The sequence below is a fragment of the Ambystoma mexicanum genome, chromosome 11 (genome assembly GCF_040938575.1).
Source record: "Ambystoma mexicanum isolate Mex_15411 chromosome 11, UKY_AmexF1_1, whole genome shotgun sequence".
NCBI classification, from domain to species: Eukaryota; Metazoa; Chordata; class Amphibia; order Caudata; family Ambystomatidae; genus Ambystoma; species Ambystoma mexicanum.
Window position 1 is genome coordinate 446,540,560 of NC_090934.1, and position 24,631 is coordinate 446,565,190.

Here is a 24,631-nt window from a genome sequence, read left to right on the forward strand (position 1 = left end):
ACGCTCCATGCTCTCAGCGATGTTCTCCATTGCTGCCCCCTGCCGTTCTGAATTGGCAGTCATGTCTTGCTCCCACTCAGTATACTGCGGTTGCGCGCGGCGACCGCGTTGCTGGGCTTGACCCCTGCGGGACCCAAGGACCGGGGGTCCTCGCTGTGTTGGCACCGCTCGCGGCTGCATGACTACATGCCCCTGTCGACGTGATGTCCCAGGCACATCAGTGACTGGTGTGGAGGGTGACCCTGCGTCCCGATCCACCACGGGCAGAGGAACCAAGACTGTCTGATCCCTCAGTGCAGGTGTCGCAGACAGAGGAGTGTCCACATCAGAATAACTCACCCCTGACACATGGACTTGATGCTCATACAACTCAACATGGATGTCAGAGTCGTCATCAAGGCTGGACTCATAGGCAGCCAGAGACAAGATGGACTGTAGCACTTGGGGGTTTTCATGGCCTACGACCCCACGACCCCCACTTGTGCCAGGTTGATGTAGTGGTAACAACACTGTGTCTGGCATGACAACACCATCCTCTGCCTCCATTGCGTCATCACCTGAAAAATAGAGAGAAAAAAGGTCACTACACATGTCAGAAGCACACAACACACACACACACCGACAACAAACGCATCAGGCAGACATGTGACACACAACATATAACCTGGCATGCATGCTGGGTCAACTTTGAATTGCTTCTGTGATCAGACCTGTTGAAAGGTGGTAGTTTCCATGGAAGTGGGTCTATGCAGTGCAGAAAATGTGTACGCCACTCACTACCTACATGACTCCATGGTGTGTGCCAGGAAATGTGAAGGCAGTGCAGGGTCAAATTCAGGCATCACGCGCATTGTGCATTCAATGTGTACCATATCTAGAAGCCAAGCACCCCTCCACCCCAGTACCAAAGCAGGGATGCCTAGCATGGTGTCAAAAGGCTGACCACACACCTGTGTATTGACAGGCAGTGTTGACTGGCATCAACAGCTTAATGTGATTCAAGTAACAACACTGCAAATGATGATGGGACAGTAAGCAGGACACATGATGAAAACTCTGGAGGCCGCCCATGTGTGAAGAAGACACAACAACAGTTGGACAGAGTCATTGGCCATTGAACAGGCTGAGGCCTGTGAGCCACTCAGATTGTTAGACCCTAAACATGTGTGCAACGCAGTACTGAGCCAAAGTTGACATGGGAAGGCTGATGAGATGCCATGCAATGTATGTCACCCAGGACTTGTATTACAGTGATCATCCAGTCAAGGACACATAGGGGCATGCGTGCAATGCACATGGAGCATGAATGGGCACTCATGTCCCTGTGGGAAATCTGACCTATGCACAGTACAAGTGAGATACCCTGCATCAAGTACTAAGGCTGTACCACAGGGCATATGTCTGGCAGATTCTACGCTGGAAGTTAGCATCTACACAGGACGCATGAACAGGAAATTGAAGCAGACCAGTGCAAAGGTGGAACTAGGGTGCAGAGTGGCGGAGGAGGGGCAAGGGAGCATGCCTACATCGAGTCCCTGCATGCAGGCAGAGGAGACATGCATCACGGAAGCATTGCATTACTTACACATCAGAACCATGTACACGTCACATGTAGTGGCAATCATGCACAACATATCCCACAAGTGAAACACACACGTCCTCAACAAACACGCATCAACACTCACTGGACTGGGCATCAAAGTCCAGCATCTCTCCCACTCCTTCGACCAATTCAGCTGGTATGAACTCCGCAACGAGCACCTCATGCGGAGTGAGCTCTTCCTCCTCTGGTGCAGGCCCACCGCCAGTCACCAGAGTCAAGTTGTAATTAGAGGCACGCTTAGCCTTAGTACTGCGTTTGATGTCATTCCAACACTTTTTGCACTCTTGCACCGTGCGCACCTCATGGCCGAATGAACTGACATGTTCCGCAACATGCTTCCAGTGGGTGTCACGTTGGGCAGCCGTAGTCTGACTATTGGCACCCACTAGCATGTCACGGCTGTGGCCCCGCATGTAGCCCACGAGGAAGTCCAGTTCCTGCTTGCAGAAAGGCTTCTTCCTCGATGTGCAGGATGTCGTGGGTGTGCGTGGGGCCCCAGCCTGTGCTGCAGGTGCAACCTTCCTCCTCTTGGACTGTGGCACAGACCTTGGCTGGCTAATGCCGCCCTGACCAGTATGGCCAGTGGGTTTGGTGGATTGAGCCAAGGGAGTGGGAGGTGGAGGGACGACCAAAGGCCTGACTTGTGTCAGTGGCAGCTGGGTGCCCTCTAATGGACCCTGCGCAGCAACATCAGCTGTGGCAGGGACATTGACCGCAATGGTCCTGGTTGGCAGACTCACAACCGGGGTGTTGTTGGGTGCATCTGCCCCTGCACTTGCCAACACCCGGCTGTTCGGGGCAGCAGATGACATAACTGCCCCAGGGACACGTTTCTTGGTCTGAGCAGCCCGGCCTGCCCCTATGGTTTCCCTACTGGCCTGTTGGAAATCTACCAAGGGCTCCTCAAGTGCCAACGCAGCCTGCGCTGGCAGACGCTGAGCCTGGGTGGCGGTGTCCACAGCTGCACCTGCAGCTACCACTACCCTTGGGCCCGTGACAGTCGATGGAACGGACTGCCGGGTCACACGGGCGCCAGTGCCAGATGCAGAAGCTGCATCCCCCAGAACCACAGGGGGTGGTGGCATGACTGCACCGACACATGGCACAACATTGTGCTCAAGTGGCGCACCCCTGCCTCTTCCCCCTCTGTGGCCACCCTGGACACCCTGGAGTCCCCCTACTCCCTGGTCACCACGGCCACGTCCCCAACCATGCCCGCCACGAGGAGTACACCCAGCTGAGGCGCCCCTCACCTTTGGTGTCCTCCCAACCATGGCACAGATGTAGTAGTGCCGGCACAGATGGAGTAGTGCCAATGGGAGGTGTACACCACAATTGACCTGGGCAATTGGGGTGAAGGGGGTGGGAAGCAAGATGTTAACAGCCCCCCTGCACCTGCAAGGCTGTATGTGACCCCGGTGATGTAGTGACGGGTCACGCAACGCTCAGGCACCCCAAAACTGCAGTAAAACCGTGCACGCAACCCTGCAGCCTACGTGCGTGGATTCAACCTCCCGCAGTACGCGGTGGCACACAGTAACACGAATAACGCGTACGCGTGGGACACGCAGGCTACTATGACATCAAAAATGGGTGTGATACACAGGGGCACCCGCAATGGGAAAAAGAGCGTGTGCGACTCACCGTCTGACTAGCGCGATGCAGAAAAACACGCGTAGCCAATACCCCCGCCAAAAGAAGAGATACGTCCTTGATAGCTGTGAAGTTGTGATGGCACGCGAAACAACAGAAAGCAGCAACACACGTCGGTCTCCACGAAAGGCACATACAGCGAACTGCTGGCCCCGCTCACCTTTAAACCGTGCTGAGGGAAATGCCTGCACGTGTCACGTCACTTACGCGCATGGGCCCTTTCCTTGGATTACACGCGGATGTGCAGTTTTTCATGCGTGCTGAAACGCCCATGCATGCCTGCGTGCGTCACGTCACAGAGGCACTTGCGCTTGAAGGGCCTTCTGTCCAATGAAATTGCGTATGTGTGCAGACGCGCTTACACGCTAAGGGCCTTGCCTCGAATTACACGCTGACGTGTAGAATTTTCACGTGCCAAATCACTCCGTATCAAGCTGGCCACGTGTAAGCCCACGGAAGACCACACTCCTGCCCAGAAGGCCGAATTACTGCCCCTCAGAGCCCCGAGCACGCTCCCACCTGCCATCTGCTGCTGCCTGACTGCCTGCTGCCCACGTGCCCTGCCATTTGCTGCCTGCACATCAGCCAGGGGTGCTGTTGCTGTGACCACCCCTGCTGGAACCGAAGACTCCCGACTGGGATTCCATTGCTCCACAGCCCAGCCCCAGGACCCAGTTGCCCACCCACTCCTGCCTCTGGGGTTGTCATGTCGGGCACTGCAACATCTGGCACCACTGACAATCCCCAGCCAGAGAGGCAGAGGGGCACGAGCTTCAGTGCCAGGGAAGTTGGTGTCCTGGTGGAGCAAGTCCTGGGGCAGTATGATGCCCTCTTCGGAAGTTCCCGCGCCGACAAGGAAGAACGGACTTGGATCTGGACAGACATCGTGACTGCCATCAACGTGGAGGGGGTGGCAGTCTGTGACTTCCAACATGTCAAGAAGCGCTGGGAAGACTTCAGGTCCAGGACCCTCAACAAGGCCCGGCGCCTCTTGAAGGCAGCGGATGCTAAGGGGTGCCGGGGCCACTTGTCAGAAGATCAGATGAGGGTCCTGGAACGCATATCCCCAGCGCTCCACGTCCAGGTCCTTGAGAGGCAGACCCGTCTGGAGTTGAGCGGTAAGTGTCAATGCATCCTGATTGTAAGCTGTGCGTGTGGTGATGTTTCAGTAGTGTGCAGGTTGCACATCTGTTTGTATGGGGCCGAGTATGGGTGGGGGTGTACAGGGCCGTGAGGCTAACACATGCGAGGGCTGTCATGTGTGAGACATGGATGGTGCTTGTGTGTGTAGACTTGCATGCCAAATGCAGTTGTGTGGGCACACATGTTTGGGTGAATGTGTATGTAAGTAGGCATGTTTGTGATGTCACGCATGTATGTTGTTTTCAGCTGCATGTATCAGCACTATGTACATGTGCATGTGTGTGTATTTGACAAGCGTGCAACAGTGATGCAACATGGATGCATGTGACAGCGGGATGTGGAAGCCTGATTAGCAGATGTGACATGGATGCCCATCTGAACACTGCGACAGTTGGCAGAGGTGCACACATGCATGCAAGTGTGGTGGTGTGTGTACATGTGTAGTGTACTCCCTGTGTTGCATGTGATGTCTGGCTCACCTTTGCCTGCTCATGCAGTTGTATGTGTATGGATGGTGCTGGCAGTTGCGATATGGCTGTGGTATGGCTCATGTGTGCAAGTTGAAATGACATGTGTGTTGGGGATTGTGATGGCATGTCTGAGGTTTGCCAATGCCACTCATGTACAACTGTCATGTGTGTATGTGTCCATTGTACAGTGCCCTGATGCCTGTGTTTTATTTCTCCCTGTCTGCAGCGTCAACTGATGAAGAGGGTGGAGAAGGTGCTGTGGAGCACAGCGGCGGGGATCCCACCGCCAGCCGGAGACGCAAGGCCCGGCTCCCATCCCAGGTTGTGATCTCGGCGGGGAGTGAGGAGTCCGGTGCCGCGTCCCTGGCCGCAGCTGCCGGGGGGAGGTCCAAGAGGCAGAGATGGAGTTGGACTCCTCGGCAGCAGAAGGGGCAGCTGGGACCCCACAGGGCCCGACGGGGGAAGATGGCACAGAGTCATCCAGGTTGGTGGGGGGTTTGGTGGAGGAGGAGGCTGTGCAAGCAACAGAGAAGGGGTCTGGAGGTGGGGATTCCACTAGTGCTAGTGGTGCAGTGCAGGACCAGGGACAGGAGGCAGCACAGGCCGCCGCGGAGGTGCCTGTGTGCAATCCTGTCCCTGATCCTGTCCCTGCATCATCTTGCACCAGCAGGGATGCCTACGTCAGACCTGTTTTCAGGCAGGGGATGAGCTCACGACAACTGGCCTTCCTCTGCCTACGGACGTGGCTATCCGGGTCCGGGTTGAGCCTGTTCTGACTGGTGTGGCGTTGCGTCAACGGGCCATGCGAGGTGACCTGCAGTCTTTTCATGAGGAGACTGCACGTCATCTCGAATGGCTCGTTGACCGCGTCGGCCTACTGGGACAGGTCACCCAGGCTGGATTCCTCCGTTTGATGGGGCTTGCTACGACCCCCTCCTCAACTGAACCCCCTATGCGCCAGTCATCCTCCGTGCCATCTTTCCGCCCATCAGTCACCTGGGTGCCCTGTGGAGCTGCCTGGCTGGTGGAGGAGGCATCCCTGCCACAGTCGGGAGTCGGACGTCCAGCAGGGGTGGCCACATCAACGACTGAACCCCAGCCAGTGGAGGATGTGCAGGCAGCAGGAGGCAGTGCACGGGCAGAGGCACAGCAGCAGCAGCAACGTGGTGGGAGCCATGATGGCTCGGGGCCTTCGACATCGGAGGGGCAGGCATAGGCCGGAGGGCAGGAGGACCCAGGACGGGAAGTGTCTTCCGTGTGGCAGCCGTTGGGCTACGCCATAGATGCGGAGCGGCAGCGGGCAGAAGAGGCACGGCTCACGATGGTCAGGGCAGAGAACTCCATGCGGAGGGTTAGGTTTCCTTTGGTTTTGCATTTTTTTTGGGACCTTTTGGACAATGGGCCACATTTTTGTATATAGTTTTTTTTTATTAGGTAGTGTTATTAGATAGGTTTTATTTCTTCTTTTGGGATCATGGACCCTTGATTGTTTATCTGTACATAGTTAACTGTTGGATTTTCATTTTTTTTTACAATTTACCCATGGAGCAATGGTTTTCAATTTTAATTTTCCATTGGATTTACTTTTGTGGACTGTGACTTTGGACACCTTTCCTTTGGATTATGATTTGTGGTTTTACATTATTTCACATACATGCTGGTTTTTATTATTTTTGAATTCCCATTTTTGTTTGTTAATTTTTGATTCAATTTATGTTTCTTTTGATACATATTTTTTGTTCAAACTTCAATGTGTAGTATCATCTCATTGGTTTTATGCATATCATGATATGGGTTTTGAGATTCACTGACACCCATTGGGTGTATGTGAAGGACATGTGTTCATTTCCAAACTTGCAATTGGGGTTCTATCATGTTATTGCCATTTCTAAGTGCAGGTGCCCCACAGTGCTGGGGGGTGGGGGTGCAGGGGGACATGTGTGGGGGCCTGGTGGAGGGTGCCCCACAGTGCTGGGGGGTGGGGGTGTAGGGGGACATGTGTGGGGGCCTGGTGGAGGGTGCCCCACAGTGCTGGGGGTGGGGGTGCAGGGGGACATGAGTTGGGGGCCTGGTGGAGGGTGCCCCACTGTGCTGGGGGGTGGGGGTGCAGGGGGACATGAGTTGGACATGAGTGGGGGCCTGCTGGCAGGTGCCCCACAGTGCTGGGGGGTGGGGGTGCAGGGGGACATGAGTGGGGGCCTGGTGGAGGGTGCCCCACAGTGCTGGGGGGTGGGGGTGCAGGGGGACATGTGTGGGGCCTGGTGGAGGGTGCCCCACAGTGCTGGGGGGTGGGGGTGCGGGGGGACATGAGTTGGGGGCCTGGTGGAGGGTGCCTCACAGTGCTGGGGGGTGGGGGTGCAGGGGGACATGAGTTGGGGGCCTGGTGGAGGGTGCCCTGCACTGCTGGGGGGTGGGGGTGCAGAGGGACATGAGTTGGACATGAGTGGGGGCCTGCTGGCAGGTGCCCCACAGTACTGGGGGGTGGGGGTGCAGGGGGACATGAGTTGGACATGAGTGGGTGCCTGCTGGCAGGTGCCCCACAGTGCTGGGGGGTGGGGGTGCAGGGGGACATGAGTTGGGGGCCTGGTGGAGGGTGCCCCACAGTGCTGGGGGGTGGGGGTGCAGGGGGACATGAGTTGGACATGAGTGGGGGCCTGCTGGCAGGTGCCCCACAGTGCTGGAGGGTGGGGGTGCAGGGGGACATGAGTTGGGGCCTGGTGGAGGGTGCCCCACGGTGCTGGGGAGTGGGGGTGCTGGGGGACATGAGTGGGGGTGCAGGGTAGTCCCCCGTGGTGTGGGCTGCCTGCAGGGGTCGTGGAGGTTGTGGAGCGAACACCTGGGAGGACCCACACGGCCAATTCACGTGTAGTACTCCACGGAACCCCTGAAATACATGTACCCAGCTGAAATCGCTTGTGAAACTTCCCGCGCACCCCAGTAATACACGTACCACGCTCGCACAGGGCCAATCGCGTGTGGAACTTCCCGCGCACCCCTGAAATACACATACCCTGCTGAATTCACGTGTGTAACTTTCTGCGCACCCCGAAATACACGTACCCAGGACATTCGCGTGTGGAACTTCCAGCGCACCCCTGATATACACGTACCCTGATGGAATCACGTGTAGAACTTTCCGCGCACCCCTGAAATACACGTACCCTGCTGAATTTACGTGTGTAACTTCCTGCGCAGCTCGAAATACACATACCCAGGACATTCGCGTCTGGAAATTCCAGTGCACCCCTGATATACATGTACTCAGGACATTCGCGTGTGGAACTTCCAGCGCACCCCTGATATACACGTACCCTGCTGAATTCACGTGTGAAACTTCCCGCACACCCCTAATATACACGTACCCTGATGGAATCGCGTGTGGAACTTCCCGCGCACCCCTAATGTACACGTACCCAGCTGAAATAACGTGAGGAACTTCCCGCGCACCCCAGTGATACACGTACCCCGCTTGCCGTGCTGGTACAGGGTTAGCGCAGCCCTTTGCGCTGGATTATGGATTTTGATGGCTTTTCCCTGTGCAAGGGGCCTTCTTCGGGGCGTAACTGGCGCTGCTGCAGGGTCGTTGCGCCACTCTACGCCACGGCTGGTTTTGGAGGCTGGAATCCATGAATACGCTGTGCGCGGAAATGTATTTTGGCGCACGCGGCTGGCGCATGGATTCGAACGCGCACACTGTGCGCCAGCCGCGTGCGCCACTTGTGCGATGAATTCTATGAATTACCCCCTAAGTGTCAATTATGTGGGTGTAGACATTGGGGTAAATAACATGCCGACAGAAACGGAGAGTGTGGAGGGATGTGCCACAATGTGGGTGTGAATGCAGGTGACAAGGGGATGGGTGATAGCTGGAGCTGCTAACCAGGCTGCTCTGAATGCAGACTTTCCAGTAAGTAATGTCCATGATCTGAGCGACCTGAATCACTGCCAGCTCTCTGCCTGGTCTATTGGTATGAGGGAATCAAGAAATACATCACTGCTCAGGAATTCTTCTAGGACGATATTGAGAGCGTGCTTTTGGATAATATATCTATCAGATAGCATTGCATTGGCAGCTGTTCTACTGCCTCTTATCCACACTCTCCAATGGAGAAGAAGTATTGCTCACTGTACTATGCAGACAAGAGATGTATACATGTGTGTATGCATCCCACTGATGCACATCATACCTGCAAAACAGTAACAAAACGGATGTTTGCCTTTGAAATAGAGTGCCCTTTTCAAAGCGACAGCCATTTCCTTGTTCAAGAGGACCAGAGGTGAAGAAGAAGACTTCCTCAGTTTGGCAGCTGAGACACCTACTGTGCTGGGTGATACGTAAATGCACAGACTGTGTTTCCTTTAAGCATATCATACTGGTTGGTCTTAAAGAAATACTGTCATTTTGTTTCAGGATTTCCATACAATGCTTGACTTGCCCTAAATTATTATAAAGGACAATGCCATGCTGGCCAATCTTTTCACCCGGTAATTACTTCCTGTGCAGTTAAATGTTCTACTCAACTGCTTGCCTGTTACTGCCGTGGACAATGTGTCTATGCTTGAAAGTCACTGTGGTGGTCATGAAGTGTCAGTGAAGTGTCTTTAGAGCGAAGGGTGAAAAGGGATTAGTGTTCTCTGCAGCTCAGTGGCTATAGCTGAGTCATTTTGTTAGATCTAGTTAGAGTGAGATGGCATTAACCAACTAAGTGTTACAGTCATTGTAAACATTGATTTGATTCATTTATATTGCGCTCACTGCAAACTTAATTTCTCCTAGTCAGTCCCATGCTTAAAATGAATAAAAATGCATCTAAGGGAACTAAGAGGCCTTGTTGAAAAAAAAGGATCTTCACATAACGACAATTTAGAGTCAAACATACAACTCTGAACAGGTAAGCTGTGATGAAGTGATACATGATCCATTATATTAAGGTCATTCACCAAGCATACTATCACATTTTGAACTGTCATTTAATTGGAGTTGATAGAGGGCAACATAAAGAAAATGAGAGTACTGAAGTTTTGGATTGATAAAGGCAGACACAATGGCCTTTGGGTCTTCATTGCGTATAAAAGTAAAGATATGGTACCACTCCCTCAATTTAAAATAAGAGTTACTTGCATCTTTGTTTCTGGACTTGCATTCCTAAATTGGCTTCCTAGAGACGTCCTACATTTCTCACAGGTGCGTTTTGAGAAGAAGAACCACTGAAGCTGTTAAGTGACAAACATGGAACATTCAGACAGAAAACGCACTCTCATAACTTTCCACTGGAATCACTAATACCTCCCAGGAACAGGTATCTCATGGGCGTAGAATGTGGGATTTAACATATCCCCCACCTTGCACATTCCGTCTTAGGCCTAAGAACACACGCAGAACATACAAAAAGACAAGATCGAACATATCCTTCTCACACACTCAACAAAATAGAAACAGGCAAGTATGTGAGTGAACTTTCAACACAGGGAGCCTGGGGAGTGGAAGGAGAACAGTGAGTTGATGAGAAAATAGGAAAGCTAATGGAACATCTGCAAAATAATAAAGAGAGGACAATAGACATTGTTATCTCAATTCACGTTTTGATTAACAAAACAATAGATAGACATGATGTAGGCATAAGAAATATCTGCATCAATAAAGATGAGCTTTAAAAAAGAATAGTGTGATTCACGTATCTGCCAACAATTTCATCCAATGCTTAGCCTGATCCTGACTCATCAGAGTGATGCAGAGATTATTCTAGTCGAGAACTGTGATAGTCATGCAGTGTAATTTGCATAACCAACATCACAGACCACACATGTGTACATTTGCCTTCATCACCTTCTGCAGTTCCATTCTATTATACATTCTCCACTGATATACAACACTACCATTCTATCCTACCATTAAAGTATCCCATTCTACAGTGCTTTAATACACAGCCATTCTACAGTGTCATTATACAGTCTATGCACATAGTTTATGAGGTAATTATGCAATGTCATCATTATACACTATGACCAAGGTTGATAATCTACAATAACATGACATGCTACTTTTATAAACAGGCATTCTACAGTGTCATTATACAATGGCATTGCTAATTGCTACTGTACATTGTTTTTGTACAGTGCCATGGAAGGGAATGAAGTCTTGCTAGGTCCCATAATTCTTCCCACCAAAATCATTCTCATCAGCCCAAAATTGTAATGTATGTTTGGCAGCCTCCTTCCCCACCAGGCTACTGCATTCAACATGCTGACCAGCCAAGAAGGGCAATTGGTGGAGTGCCTGTCATCCACAGGGGCCTGCCAGTTTCCTTTATCAAACAAGGAATCCATCATGTTCCACATCACCGACAGACAACCTCACAAGTAGAATATTTTCATTGCTGATATCTCTAATCTATCCTCATCTGCCAAATTAACACACTCTACTAATGTCTTTGCCAGAGAATTTAACATCCCAGAGACTCATGCCAGCAACCACACTTAAGCAATGTGTGCTTTCCCCCAGTCACAACAAGGTGACAACCTATACTTAGTCATTACATCTTCCACCCTCATCACCTCTGCAGACCCTATCCCACTTGAATGGTTTCACCACACCGTCATCACACTGTCGATCACCCATTCTACCATGGCCCACAAAGGTCATACTAAACACCCCCTCACTCAACACCTATCATTCAAAACCTTCCTGGTCAATGAGCTAGAAGCAAATTGTTCAGACTTTATCACCACAGAGAATTCTTCTGCGCTCCTAAAAATATTATAAATCTCTGCTATGTAACTCATTCTCCCCTACAAAACTGTTGTGCTTAGACCAAATCATCTTCCCCTTGGTACAGCCCCGAGCTTGCCACCAATAAAAGCTCAATTAGAGCCCTATAGAAATGGTTCAACAAATAACATGACCCTGGAGATCTCATCAACCTCAAATCTGTCTGCACCAACCTTAGGGGTCTGATTACAGAGGCCATATCTACTTACTGCTCCATGTTAGGCAGAATCCTGTGCAGTGCCCTTAGGGACCACTTCAGCTGATTAAGACTACAGGTGGCAATACAAGTTTTACCTTTGGTACAAGCCCGTACTACTTAGTTATAGTGGTAGCAGTAGTAGAGCAGCCAGGCTTATCTCAAGAGTATATGAGCAGTAGCAGAGATTACACAAAGGGACCACAATTACTTTGACTCAAGCACACACTGACTCAAGGTTTCAGGTAAAAAATATAAGTACATTTATTTTTTAGACCATCAGTTATAAACACAACACCTCTATTAAACTTTAAACAAAACCACATGTTAAATATACCAAAACTAACCAATTCACTTTGTACAGTAAGTCTCAAGGTAAGTACCCTGTGTTTGAATGAACCGGTGTTATGAACAAAACACAATACTACGGATACGGTTGCGATCACTTTTTGACAGTTCTGTCTTCTAAATAAACGCATATCTGTGACATTAAATGCTACCGGGGCAAAAACACACTTAGCACCTGAGATACCCAGAGGGAGTTGGAGGCAAAAATCACAGTCAATATTTAGGTTAGGCAAACAGTATCGAGAAACACTGAGAAACAGGAGTTCAAAAGTCAGAGGGTCGGAGCCAGATTTAGGTGACACCGAAGGCCTGTGCCGAAGATCACACCGTTAGACAGTTCACAATTCCGTAGAGCCAAAGAGTACTTGAATATTGTCAATGTTCGGAAGCAAAAGTTATAAGAAGGAGGGAAGACAAGGACGAACCTTGAAGATGAAGAAAAAGGGATTCACCCAGTTTCCTTTAGTAGAACACAGTACCTTATTTCCACGATGCAGCTAGTGCCCTGGCAGTTGTTCCTGTTGGTTTCCCGCAGACCCACGATTCCTGGGGATTCGTTTTGAAGGAGGACGTCTGAAGGGGGTCTGCACCACACAGGGATGAAGCTGGCAGCAGCGACAACGACAAAGATGTGCTCATTAAAAACAGGAGAGGCTTAGCAGGTGGCTATCCGAACCACTACAGCAGCGTGCAGCGATTTCGACCACGGCGGAGATCTCTGGCTGAAGAAGATGAGCTGGTTATCCCCACCAGGCTCAAGGGAAGAAGACTCCGGACTGGATCTTCTCTTAGTCGTCGAAGGGTAGATAGCTCAGGACTGCAGCATGTCTTCACTGGGACGGGGTAGTTGAGGCAGCCGTTGTTGTCTCCGCTTCTCTTTGGTTCCTTGTAGTTCCAGAGGCGACTCTGACTTCTAGCCCAAGAGACCTGCCTTTTATGCGCAAACCCCCATTCACACAGCCTGGCTGTCAATCACGCAGCAGGGGGGTTGTCCGGCCGGGACAACCACCTCTGCCAATCATGGCAAAGTGCGACTTGGGTTTCTTAGGATACCCTGTGCAGGGGTGACTACACCCCTTTCCCACATTCAGTCTACCTAGACACCCAGGCGTCAAGAAGAGGGCTTCTCTGCAGAAGCCCGCCAAAAGACGGTGAACAAAGAAGGTGAACCTAGTTTGCTGCGCAAAGTAAAACACAAGAAGGACTTTAACAAAAAAGAAATGGCGAATAAACCCAACCGGAAACAAAAGAAAGACGATTTGGTCAAGCGGGTTTATGTTCGAGGCTAATATAATAGCCAAGAACAGTACCACGTTTATCTAATATAATTGCGGTAGAAAAGTTAGGGTAGATACCACTGCCACCAGCCAAGTCTAAATGTTAAAAGAGCAAAACGATGCTCAGGGAGGCACAGACAGAAAAGGGGTACAGATTAGCCCTTTCCAGTACTCCATGTAAGATGGGGTGTACTGGGTCTGTGGTAAAAGTGACTATGTAAAGTAAATGGCAACTTTACCTTTCTCTGGGGGACAGGAGTCAACCCAAGCGAAATGGAGTCAGAGGGAAGTCTAAAAGACAACCCAGGGTTACTACACTAAAGGTGCTGTGTAACCCATACAAGAACAGGGGCACTTGGAGTGGTGTGCTCCAGTGCCCAAGATCACACAATGAGTAACAAACAACACATAGGCCAAAACACATGTAAGAGTGAAAAAAGGATGCACACTCTTACCATGTGGAAAAATAAACTCCAGAAATCCTGCAAAGCTGCTGGGGGACTCACTAGGTGAGGGAAATTAGCCCTAGATGGAGAATTCTCCCTAACACTCCACCATCATTGTAGCAGCCTCTAATGGGGACAACGTTCTCTTTGAAGTAGTAAAGCATTGTAACATTCGCTCACCCTAGTCCGAGGTACCGGCAACTCAGGAACAATTTGCAGAAGCAACGTTTTACTTGAAATAATTGACAAAATGCAGCAGATCATCAAATAAGCCTTCAACATCATTGGCCTACTCTAAACCCCATCATGCACAATGCCCCTCTGAACCACATTATCTCCTCTATCTCTCCCCTAGATCTAAACCTACCTCCAATTCTTACTATATCATGCTGGCCTCCATCATTAAATAATTGATGAGCCCGGCACTCAATGCTCACCTTCACATCATTAATGCCTGCCTCATTTAAGGGTCATTCCCAGATGGCTTCAAGGCTGATCTCATGCAACCATTTTTGAAAAAATGGTCACTCAAACGTCCTGGCTAACAACCAGCCTATTATGAACCCGCGGTTTATTAGCAAATTATTGGAAAAAGTAGTCACTACACAACTACTTGTCAGAATTGAACAACTAAGCCTTCTAAATGACTATCAGTGAGGGTTCCATCCCAATTGCAGCTTTGAGATAGCCACCAACGGGGTGGTGGATGATACCCTCCATATCATAGATAAGGCAACTCATTCCTCCTCATTCTCCTTGACCTCTTGGCTACATTCGACACAGTCGACCACCAAATTGCCCTTTCCCTCGTCTTGGACAGGATGGGATTCTCTGGCACTGTCCTGAATCGGCTTTCCTCCTAACTCTCAAGCAGACATCATATTGTGCTCCAAGCGACTCCCAGTCTCCTGCGTGGTCCCCCAAGCGTGCATCCTTTTTTACATTTACATGGTGCCTCTGGGGATGCTCCTCAAAGATCCTAATATAGTCATCCACAAATACACACATGATACTCTGTTGTACATGACAGTAAAACACCAAAAGGACATCAGTAGTCTTCACGATTATCAGCCCATCATCCATTCATGGGTGTTGACTGCCTACCTTAAACTTAACCCCACCAAGACAGAATAAATCCTCACTGGTCCTCCCGCAAAACAACAACTTGCCCAACAATGACTTAGAAGTATTGGACCCGCAAATTTCAGATTTAGCAAAATCCTTAGGCTTCACTATTGATAGAAGCCCATCCTACCAGCAACATATAGCCAAGAATGCCCAAATGGCCTACCTCAAAATCTCCACCCTTCACAACATCAAAGCATTCATCCTACAGCAGGACTTCTGGACTCTAGTGCAGTCCTTTGTGTTCTTGCACATAGAAGGGGGAATGCCCACTTGATTGGAGTCACAACTACTCACTTGGCTCCACTAAAAGCAGCCCACCATGCCAAAGCATGTCTTGTTAGCAGTGTGCAGAAATTTGAATGAATCACCCCCATCTTAGATGAACTACATTGGTTTCCACTACAGGCCAGGATACTGTTCAAGACAGCATTTATCATAGACAAAGCACGTTTGAGTAACTCACCGGTGTACCTGGCATCTAAGCTTCACATCTCTGGTGGCACATGCTCCTTGTGCAGCAAATTGGCTAACTGGCTTGAATCACAACTCTTCCACAAAGCGAAGACCCACAAACATTCCTTCTCTTCTCACTTAAGCACCCAACTAGGAACTCGATCCTAGTATCATCTCCCACATTTCTCCAGCTTTGCTAATGTCTCAAATTAAACAATATCCCATTGGATGCACAGACTGATGCACAGACTGCAACTCAAAGCATTGTGCTCTGTTAAGCGATGCCAGCGTAAATGCTGGATACCCGCACTCAGCACAATGATCTGCTGCTCTTGAGATAGTTCAACGCTAATGTTTCATTAAGATGGATAGCTCATGGCTGCTATGTTGTGAGCCAGAACTGATCAAGTTTAAAAAACAGCAGGGCTGACTCAGTCCTTTATTCTTCAGATGTCAACACATTCACTGCCATCAGTTGGGTAACAATAATGGTTCAATGTCATTTTTTCACTTTCTGAAGGTCACACATAAAAAATAACGATTTATTTGGTTGATGATGTGTGGCCGTCAGAAAGCGTGAAAAGGACTTGACCGAGGGCTTTTTTGGGGTACATTTAGGGGATTTCAAACACCCGAGCCTCTCTCTGCTCATCACCACCCTTGCTACCCCATACCCCGCATATACACAAATTTTCGCACACAGTTATATATACAGACACACAGACACGGACACAGAGACACTTACCCGGCACTGTCAGCCCCTGCAGGCACTTGTGTGCGACATGGGCATGACAGTTTGATTTATAAAGACCGCTCTGTCCGGTCATGGACCGGTCTTTCTTCATAAATTTTTTTTCCTAACATGTATTATTGCTCTGCTTAGTAGCCAGTGGAATCCAACTTTAAGTGCAATATACAACCTGATATTAAAGTCTTATTGAGATTTCACAAGATGTACATACTCTCCTTCAAAGCCTGGCGAAAGAACAATGTTAAAGGCAAAGCATGTTCGCACAGAAAATCTTTGCTTCATCGGATCCAATGCTTTTTGCCAAGAAGGGACAATAATGGGCCTCATTACGAGTTGGGTGTTATTCCAGTGGTAAATCTGCTGGAATACTGGCCTTCTGAATTACTGTTACTGCAACATGGTCCGTCAGAATTACCGCCGGATTACAAGTGGCAGTGGTGGTATAAATCCCCATTTCTTATGAGTCCATAGGATTGTATGTTTTTTTTTTGGTGGAATTACCATGGCAATCATTCTGCTGCAGTAATTCCACCAATTATGCTGATTTTTCACTGGAGTTTTGGAGAATTTACCTCCAACATGATGCTGGAGGTCATTCCTGCACTCCAGGGCCATACTCATGGAGCGGGAATATTGGTGCTAATTCTGTTACCGCCAAGTTTTTTCAGGATCCGCCATACTTGTAATGAAGCAGACTACTCATGGCGGCCCTTTGTGTTGAGATTTATAGAGATGTTGATGCTCTTGCTATCACGTTATATTGGTGTTTTTTTTTCAGAAGTGATACATCAGCAAAAACAAAGGCTATCATGCTAACACCTTTATTTTTCTAATCTATCTACCTACATATTAAACATGAATGTAAGTCTACTAGGCTACTCAGCCTTCAGCAGCAGCAAGCATCTGTGAACAGCGATCATAGACATTTTCTACCACATTTTCTAGAAGTCTTGCGGTTCCTGCCTGGCTGGCTCAGAACCTTGGGTGTTTTCAGGAATTTGCATTGGTTCCGCTTGGGCCAAACCCAAGGAACGGCAACGTGTCTAATCACAAACTTCATAAACATGCAGGATCGGTAGCAAACCAATTGGCCACAGTAGAAACCTAATTATTAATACATGAGTTTGTAATATCAGCGTGATTTCTTCCTGGGGCCTCTTTCCAGGACAGACACACCTTGCTTTCTTTGCAGAAGGCATACCACCTTTCATCCTGGGTTCTGATTGGTTAATTCTTTACTTCTTCCGAGTATATAATCTGCGGGTCCTTGTATCCATACTGCAGAGGTCAGAAGGAAGAATCATTGGCAGTTGAACAGGACAGAGGCAATCAAACAATTCTCCCACGACCCGAGGATGGATGGCAGAATATGGGTCTTCTTCGCTGCATGCCTCCTGAGCTCCTGCTTCGCGTTACCTGTGCAGATGAGTGCCCCAGAGCGGGTATGTGTGTTTCTAAATATGCATGGCAGACTCAAGGCTGAACCTCACTGTGCCTGTGAATGTGCAGGTGGCTTTTAATGTTTGTGTGGATGACAGGCACTCAGGTGAACTTCATTGCTCGTGTTCATGTGCAGGTGGGAGCGTCATGAATAGTATGAATGTGTATCTGTATTCACCTCATTCTGAGAATTCCTGCTTAAGCCACGGAGTGAATAAGGAGTTTAGGTATAAACGTGGTAGACCCCCAGGTGTACTACACTATGTGTGCACATGTACAGACGAGAGCCTCAGAAAGAGTATATGTGTTCACCTGTATTCATGGCAGACACACCAGTGCACCTCATTGTGAGAATTCCTGCTGAAGAGATGGAGAGAATAAGGAATTTAGGTATAAACATGGTAAACACCCAGGTGTGCTACACTATGTGTGCACATGTACAGACACGAGCCTCAGAAAGAGTATATGTGTTCACCTGTATTCATGGCAGACACACCAGTGCACCTCATTGTGAGAACTCCTGCTGAAGAGATGGAAAGAATAAGGAGTTTAGGTATAAACATGGTAGACACCCAGGTGTGCTACACTATGTGTGCACATGTACAGACGAGAGCCTCAGAAAGAGTATATGTGTTCATTTGACAGTCAGCCAGGTGTACCTGATTGCAAGTACTCCTGAATATCCGCGAGCCTCAGAGAGTGTATGGTGTTTATCTATAAGCATGGTAGACACCAAGGTTTACTACACAAATGTCGACTTTGCCTCCACTATAATTAGTTACCACCAACCTCAACAATATATATATTGACATGTTCCTCTGTAAGATGTCGATGAACCTTTAAGATGATGGGTGTCAATCAATTACCTGTATTGTCGATCTAGGGCCTGCGGTGGGGACACCTGTACAACGTGCTGATTATGCAAGGCTCCCCTATTGGAAACTACACAACATTTATTGCCTGAATGGAGTATTTGTGAGCACCTGCACAGGGAATATTTAGGAACGTTTGTGCACTACTTAAATACCATTAGGACTAGACAATTCTGGTGCACATGTCTATCAGGTACCCACTTACCCGTATTACTTGCTATAATTCATCTGTGGTACGAATTTGAAGAGAAACGTTTGTTAATTACGCACTATGAGAGGAAATGAAATGAAATGCATTTAATTGTTTGATTATATTAAGTTAATTTAATGAAGATGAACTATGCCAGCAAGTTGCGCATCATAATCAATGCAAGCATCATTATTGTATGCTCCAATGAAACTGAGATGTACATGGATTACTTTTAAAATATAATGTGCTGTTAAACATTTTATAGATGTTACGTGGATTGTATTTATTCAGGATTCTAGCGTGCTTTTAAAGTGTGTAAAGTTTAATTATAAACTGCATCACTCTATTTATTTAAATATATATATATATATATATATATATATATATATATATATATATATATATATATATATATATATATATATATTACACTAACGTGTACATATACAGGTGTGGGCCTCAGAAACTGTATATGCGTGTATCCTTATACAGAGCAGTTACCCATGTGTACTTCATTGTGAGCATTACAGGTCAGATGAGAGCCTCAGAGAGAGTATGCGTGTGTTTCTGTACACATGCCAGAACCCCAGGTGTACTTCACTGTGAGTAGTCCTGTATATGTGAGTGCTTCGGAAGATAGTATGTGTGTTTATCTGTACACATGCTAGACACTCAGGTGTCCTTCACTGTGAGTAGTCCTGTATATGTGAGTGCTTCGGAAGATAGTATGTGTGTTTATCTGTGCACATGCCAGACATCCAGGTGTCCTTCACTGTGAGTAGTCCTGTATATGTGAGTGCTTCGGGAGATAGTATGTGTGTTTATCTGTACACATGCCAGACATCCAGGAGTACTAACGCGTTGGTGTAATTTACAGGCGAGGGCTTCAGAAATAGTATGACATGATATGATATGATGTGGCGTTTATAACGCGCCTGTACACAAGTGCCACATTGTGAGTGTTCATGCACTGATAAGAGCCTCAGAGAGTATGCCTGTTTATCAGAGACCCAGGAGTACTTCACTGTGAGTACAGTACAGGGAGGAGCCTCCACGTGAGTATGTGTGTTGATCGGTAATCATGCTAGACTCCTATGCGGGATTACTGTGAGTATTTCTGGACAGGTGACACCATCAGAGGTAGCATCTGTTTATAAATATACCTGGCAGACGCCCGTTTGTACTTCACTGTGAGTTGACATGTACATGCAGGGGCCTTAGAGAAGTATCTGTGTGTATTCAAGTACATGGCACAGTCCCGGGAGTATTTCAGTGTAAGTGTACCCGTACAGGTGAGGTCCTCAAAGACAGTATGCGTGCGCATCTTTGTACATAACAGACGATTTGGCGTATTAAACTGTGTGTTTATCTGTACACACGTGAGCTTCATAAATGCTGTATGCTTGTATATGCCTGGCAGACTCCCAAACCTGCTTCACTTTGAGTGTGCCTCTGCCTGTGAGAGTTTCAGATTGGTTTTGTGCGTTTATCTGTACACATGGCAAACTCCCAAGTGTACTTTTCTCTGGGTGTACCATTTGCAGAGGAGAGCCTCGTTAATGTTGCTGCATGTGAAGGAAACCTCGCAGGTGTGCTATATTTTAGTGGACCAATACAGGTGCTAGACTTAATAACTATGTGATATATACATGCATGTACATAAAGTCTTCCAAGAGATCCGCACAGCAAACTTACATGTGCAGGTGATGCATTAGCTAGAGTACAATGTATACTCGCATATTTCTGAATCTTGCCAGGAAGATGCCCCTGCAAATGAGAGGCGTGACTGCAGTTCTATGTGTACCTGCACGTGTAAGAAGCTTGCCAGCTGTGCACCACTATGGGTGTACCAGTCCAATTGGGAACCTTGGCTGCAGTCTAACGTATAGCTGCATGTATGTGAATCCGCCCAGCTGGCCAACATAGTGGGTGTACTTGTACATGTGAGATCCTTGGTGATAGTATGTAACCACTGTGTTTTTGTTAATTGGCTTTTATTGACTCATGTACTCTATGCGTAGACAGTGAGTGTATCAACGGCAGGCGCCAACTTCCTCTATGCCATTAACACTGAACTCAAGCAATACTTTATAGAGCCCTGGTCGCTTCTATAGCTCGATAAAAGCCCCAGTACATTTAGAATGCAGAGCTGGAAGGAACATCGACAATGCCAACAATGTCGGCATTTGTGTAGGCATGGGAAAGGCATTTGCCAGGCACTGGCATAGTGTTAGAAACTAGCCATCGATGGTAGCAGCTACACAATGGTGCAACTACCTAGACATATAAGAGCAGTTCCTGCCAAATTCCTAATACTTATACAGAAGCCAAAACTGTTGGCTTTGCCAATTATTGTTTTTAACACAATATCCACGAAGGACATGCATAGTGCTTATAAATTGAGCGGTTGAAGGCAGACCTGGTTAAACAATGTTTATTATGCCAGCAGTGTGTTTACAGCTCCAATTAATTCACTAACACACTAACTCTCAGAAGTCTGCAGTGAAAAATCACTGACAGGTATTTCGAGCAGAGAGTTTACTGGTAAGGCTTGATAAAGCTAGCTTGAAGCGACCCCAGGAGGATGTGTGTTGGGCGGGCAGGGGCAGGAAGTGGGTGGGAATGACAATAGGAATTAGCATGACCATGGTCAGCCAATGGGTGGATAAATAACCAAACAACAACTACAAGTTTTGTGTCCCTCCTCATATGCAATTTCTCCCTCCTAGAACTCTAATGTTTTAGCGCCTCCTAGTAGTCAAAACAAACAAAGATATCAGCAGTGACTGGCGTCACCTCATTTCATATCATGTCATTGAAGCAGTGCCATGTTTAAGGTTTACATGGTATGATGGAGTGGCATTAACATATAGAAGATGAGTGAGTGATGGCACATTTAGCAACAAATCTTCTGTGTGGACATATGAGAGACTGACTACACTTGTAGATGCACTTATACCTGCCATACAGGGATAAGTGTGCACATACATGTGCCGTTGCATATTTATATACCATATGGACATAACTTGAGTGGGAAAATGCAATTGTAGATGCTGGTATATATTGTCCACATGTGCATATGTTGAATGAGTTACGGCACCTGTAGATGCAGGTACATTGTCCAAAGGGCCCTATCCTGAAGGGGTGCCTACACTTCTTGATGCAGGTGTACATTTTATGTGAGCATATTCTGAGTAAGTGACTGCATTTGAAGATTAATGTATATATGCCCTATGTGTCTTTCATGAGTGAGTGAACAGGCATGTGTAAGGTACAACAGGAACCCCTTGTGTAACCACTTGTGCAGCCTATCAGACACACAGATATATGTTCTCAGTTTTACATGAGCATTTATCCAAATATGCCCCTCTGAACCAGACCATTAGGTTTCGTTAGAATCATTGTTTTCCAATGTGGATCATTTCTTGGAGGCATTGAACATTAATTTCCCTTTTTTGGCAGATATTCTACGAACTGGAGAAAAGATGTAAGTACACTCATTTAAATGCTGAAAGATGTGTGGGTGATTGTGAATCTCTTGACAGATATTGAGCTGATAATGTACCTTTCCTTTCAGATGAACAGTCTGTCAAACACCAGAACCTGGATGTCTTTGAGATCATCACCAAAGAGAATGAAGGTGAGAGAAAATGGGAGAATAATGGTAAGAACGAACCAAAGAGAGCTATGAGGAGAGCGAATGAGCAAAAAGGGGTATGAACAAACCAACGAGAGGATATTGGAAGATAGGGTGTACTGGGTCTGTAAATTTAAAAAGACTAGTAAAGTCAATGGTAACTTTACATGTTCTTGGAGACCGTAGTCAGCCCCAGAAAATGGAGTTTAAAATGAGAAGTCTGAAAAGACAACCCTGTGTCACTGCACTAAAAGTGCTGGGCGACACCGAGTAAAAAGATGATGACTATGGGGTGGGTGAGACTCCTTAGTCCATGAGCATAAAAATGTAAACACACAGCAAAACACATGTAAGAGTGGGAAAAAAGGCTCACACTCTTACCAGGTGAAAAAATTAAACCCTAGAAATCCAGCAAAGCTGCTAAGGGACTTAAAAGGTAAGGGAAATTAGCAATTTGGAGAATTCTCCCTAACATGCATGATTGATCATACAGAGAGATTTAAACTGGATACCTGCTCTGATGTCAAGCCAAAGGAGACTTCCACACACCAGTGATACCAGCTGAGCATAGGGTATGCCCTTGGCCAAGCAAACTGCATCATTTTTCAGCACTTGCAGCTGGTTGAGCAAATGGAGATATTGAGCCAGCAAAATGGCATTACAATTTTCAAGGTTGCCATTAATGGTGGCAGGGATGACTGGAGCATGAAAAGAAAATGGGTGTCCTCCTCGAACACCTCAAGCTCCTCCAGCGAGAATGTTTCAACTTCCAAAGGTCCTGAACAGCAGGCCATGTATGTCAGGACTTTTTTGCGCAAAGGCCTGACATTAGGACAAGGACCATTGATACCAGACGGATCAGACATTCGTGACCAACCCGATCAGGGCCGATCAAACCAATGAACTAGGCAGATACCAGCACTTCAGACACTCAACGACGGAATTACCCCCATTAGGTTGTTTGCCTGTATTCAATCTTTCCTCTCAACAGCTCACCCCTACACAGATGAGTGTGTTGTCACAGGGTTTGAGTTTGGAGCTGCGCAGTTTCTTTTAGAAAAATCAGACTTGCAGCCTTCTTTAATAATAACACAGAGCCAGCCCCTTCAGCATTTTCTCCTTTTTGTTCACCTTCTGAATTTAGGCCCTCAGATCAGGACACTCCTCCTGAAATTCTTATCTTTGAAAGAACTAGCTCTCGGAATTCTCTGCACCACAAAAATCTTGGCCCAGGAGAAATACTGCTCTTAAACAGCTCCAAGATTGTAGAAAATTATCAATCACACCTGCCAATGAAAGCAGAGGCATAGTGGTACTGGATACCACTAAACATGATAATATGGTCAATGCTCTCTTGTCTAATACTTCACACTATACTATGCTCATATTAGACTGCATCCCACAAATACGATCATGCTTAGACTACAGGAACTATGTAGAGCAAGAGTGGAAATTGGTTACTTATCATGTCAGGAATCAGGGTTTTTGGCCACTTGGGATGTCCGCACTTCTGTACTATTAAGCACTTCCCAAAATTCACAAGGACCAGGAGAATCTACCAGGATGCCCAATTGTCTCATTATGTGGGTCAGTCCTTGAACCTTGTGGCAAATATTTGTTTTACTTCTTACAACCTTTGGCCATGGGGACGCGATCCCACTTGAAGAAAACCACAGCCGGCATTATGTGGCTGGAGCGTCACCCCTTTGACATTTCCATAGATCGTTTTGTCACTTGCAACATATCAGTGCTTCATACCAACATGTCTCTGGAAGCTGCCTTAGATGTAGTCAAACACCCTCTTGACCAACGTCCACGACACCATGAGGTTCCTACTAGGTTCTTGATGGAGCTGCTTCGTATAGCTCTATATGATAACTTCTTTGCCTTTGGTAAAGCTTTGTTTTTACAAATCAAAGGGACCGCAAACTTCGAAAACATCTACATTGTTTCTAACATTCTCATTTGAATCACACATTGTTGATTGGAAGCGTTATATCAATGAATTGTTTTTCACCCGGCATGCGGACGCTAATAGATTTAATTGACTGGCTCAAATTTGTAACCCAAAGCTCCATTTCACTCACCAGTGGAGTATCGACTAGGTACCATTCATGGACCTACTAATTAGACACTATCGTGGCTGGCTATATTCAGTTCTGTACTGCAAGGAAAAGGATAGGAACATGTGTCTTTTTTTTAGTAGCCAACATTCCAAATCACTCAGTGAAAAGTTACCATGCAGTCAACTAATC

At 47.5% G+C, this 24,631-nt stretch overlaps 1 protein-coding gene across 1 annotated transcript in view; it reads left to right on the forward strand.

Annotated features, from left to right (window-relative positions):
* Positions 1-17,520: 17,520 nt before the first annotated feature.
* LOC138504721 (embryonic protein UVS.2-like) overlaps positions 17,521-24,631 on the forward strand; it is a 44,352-nt gene continuing 37,241 nt past the window's right edge. Inside the window, exons 1-3 of the mRNA XM_069625258.1 lie at positions 17,521-17,679; positions 22,202-22,226; positions 22,317-22,379. Coding sequence (XP_069481359.1) covers positions 17,593-17,679; positions 22,202-22,226; positions 22,317-22,379 — 175 coding nt within the window. The 5' untranslated portion in view covers positions 17,521-17,592. The remainder of the gene's footprint in view (positions 17,680-22,201; positions 22,227-22,316; positions 22,380-24,631) is intronic.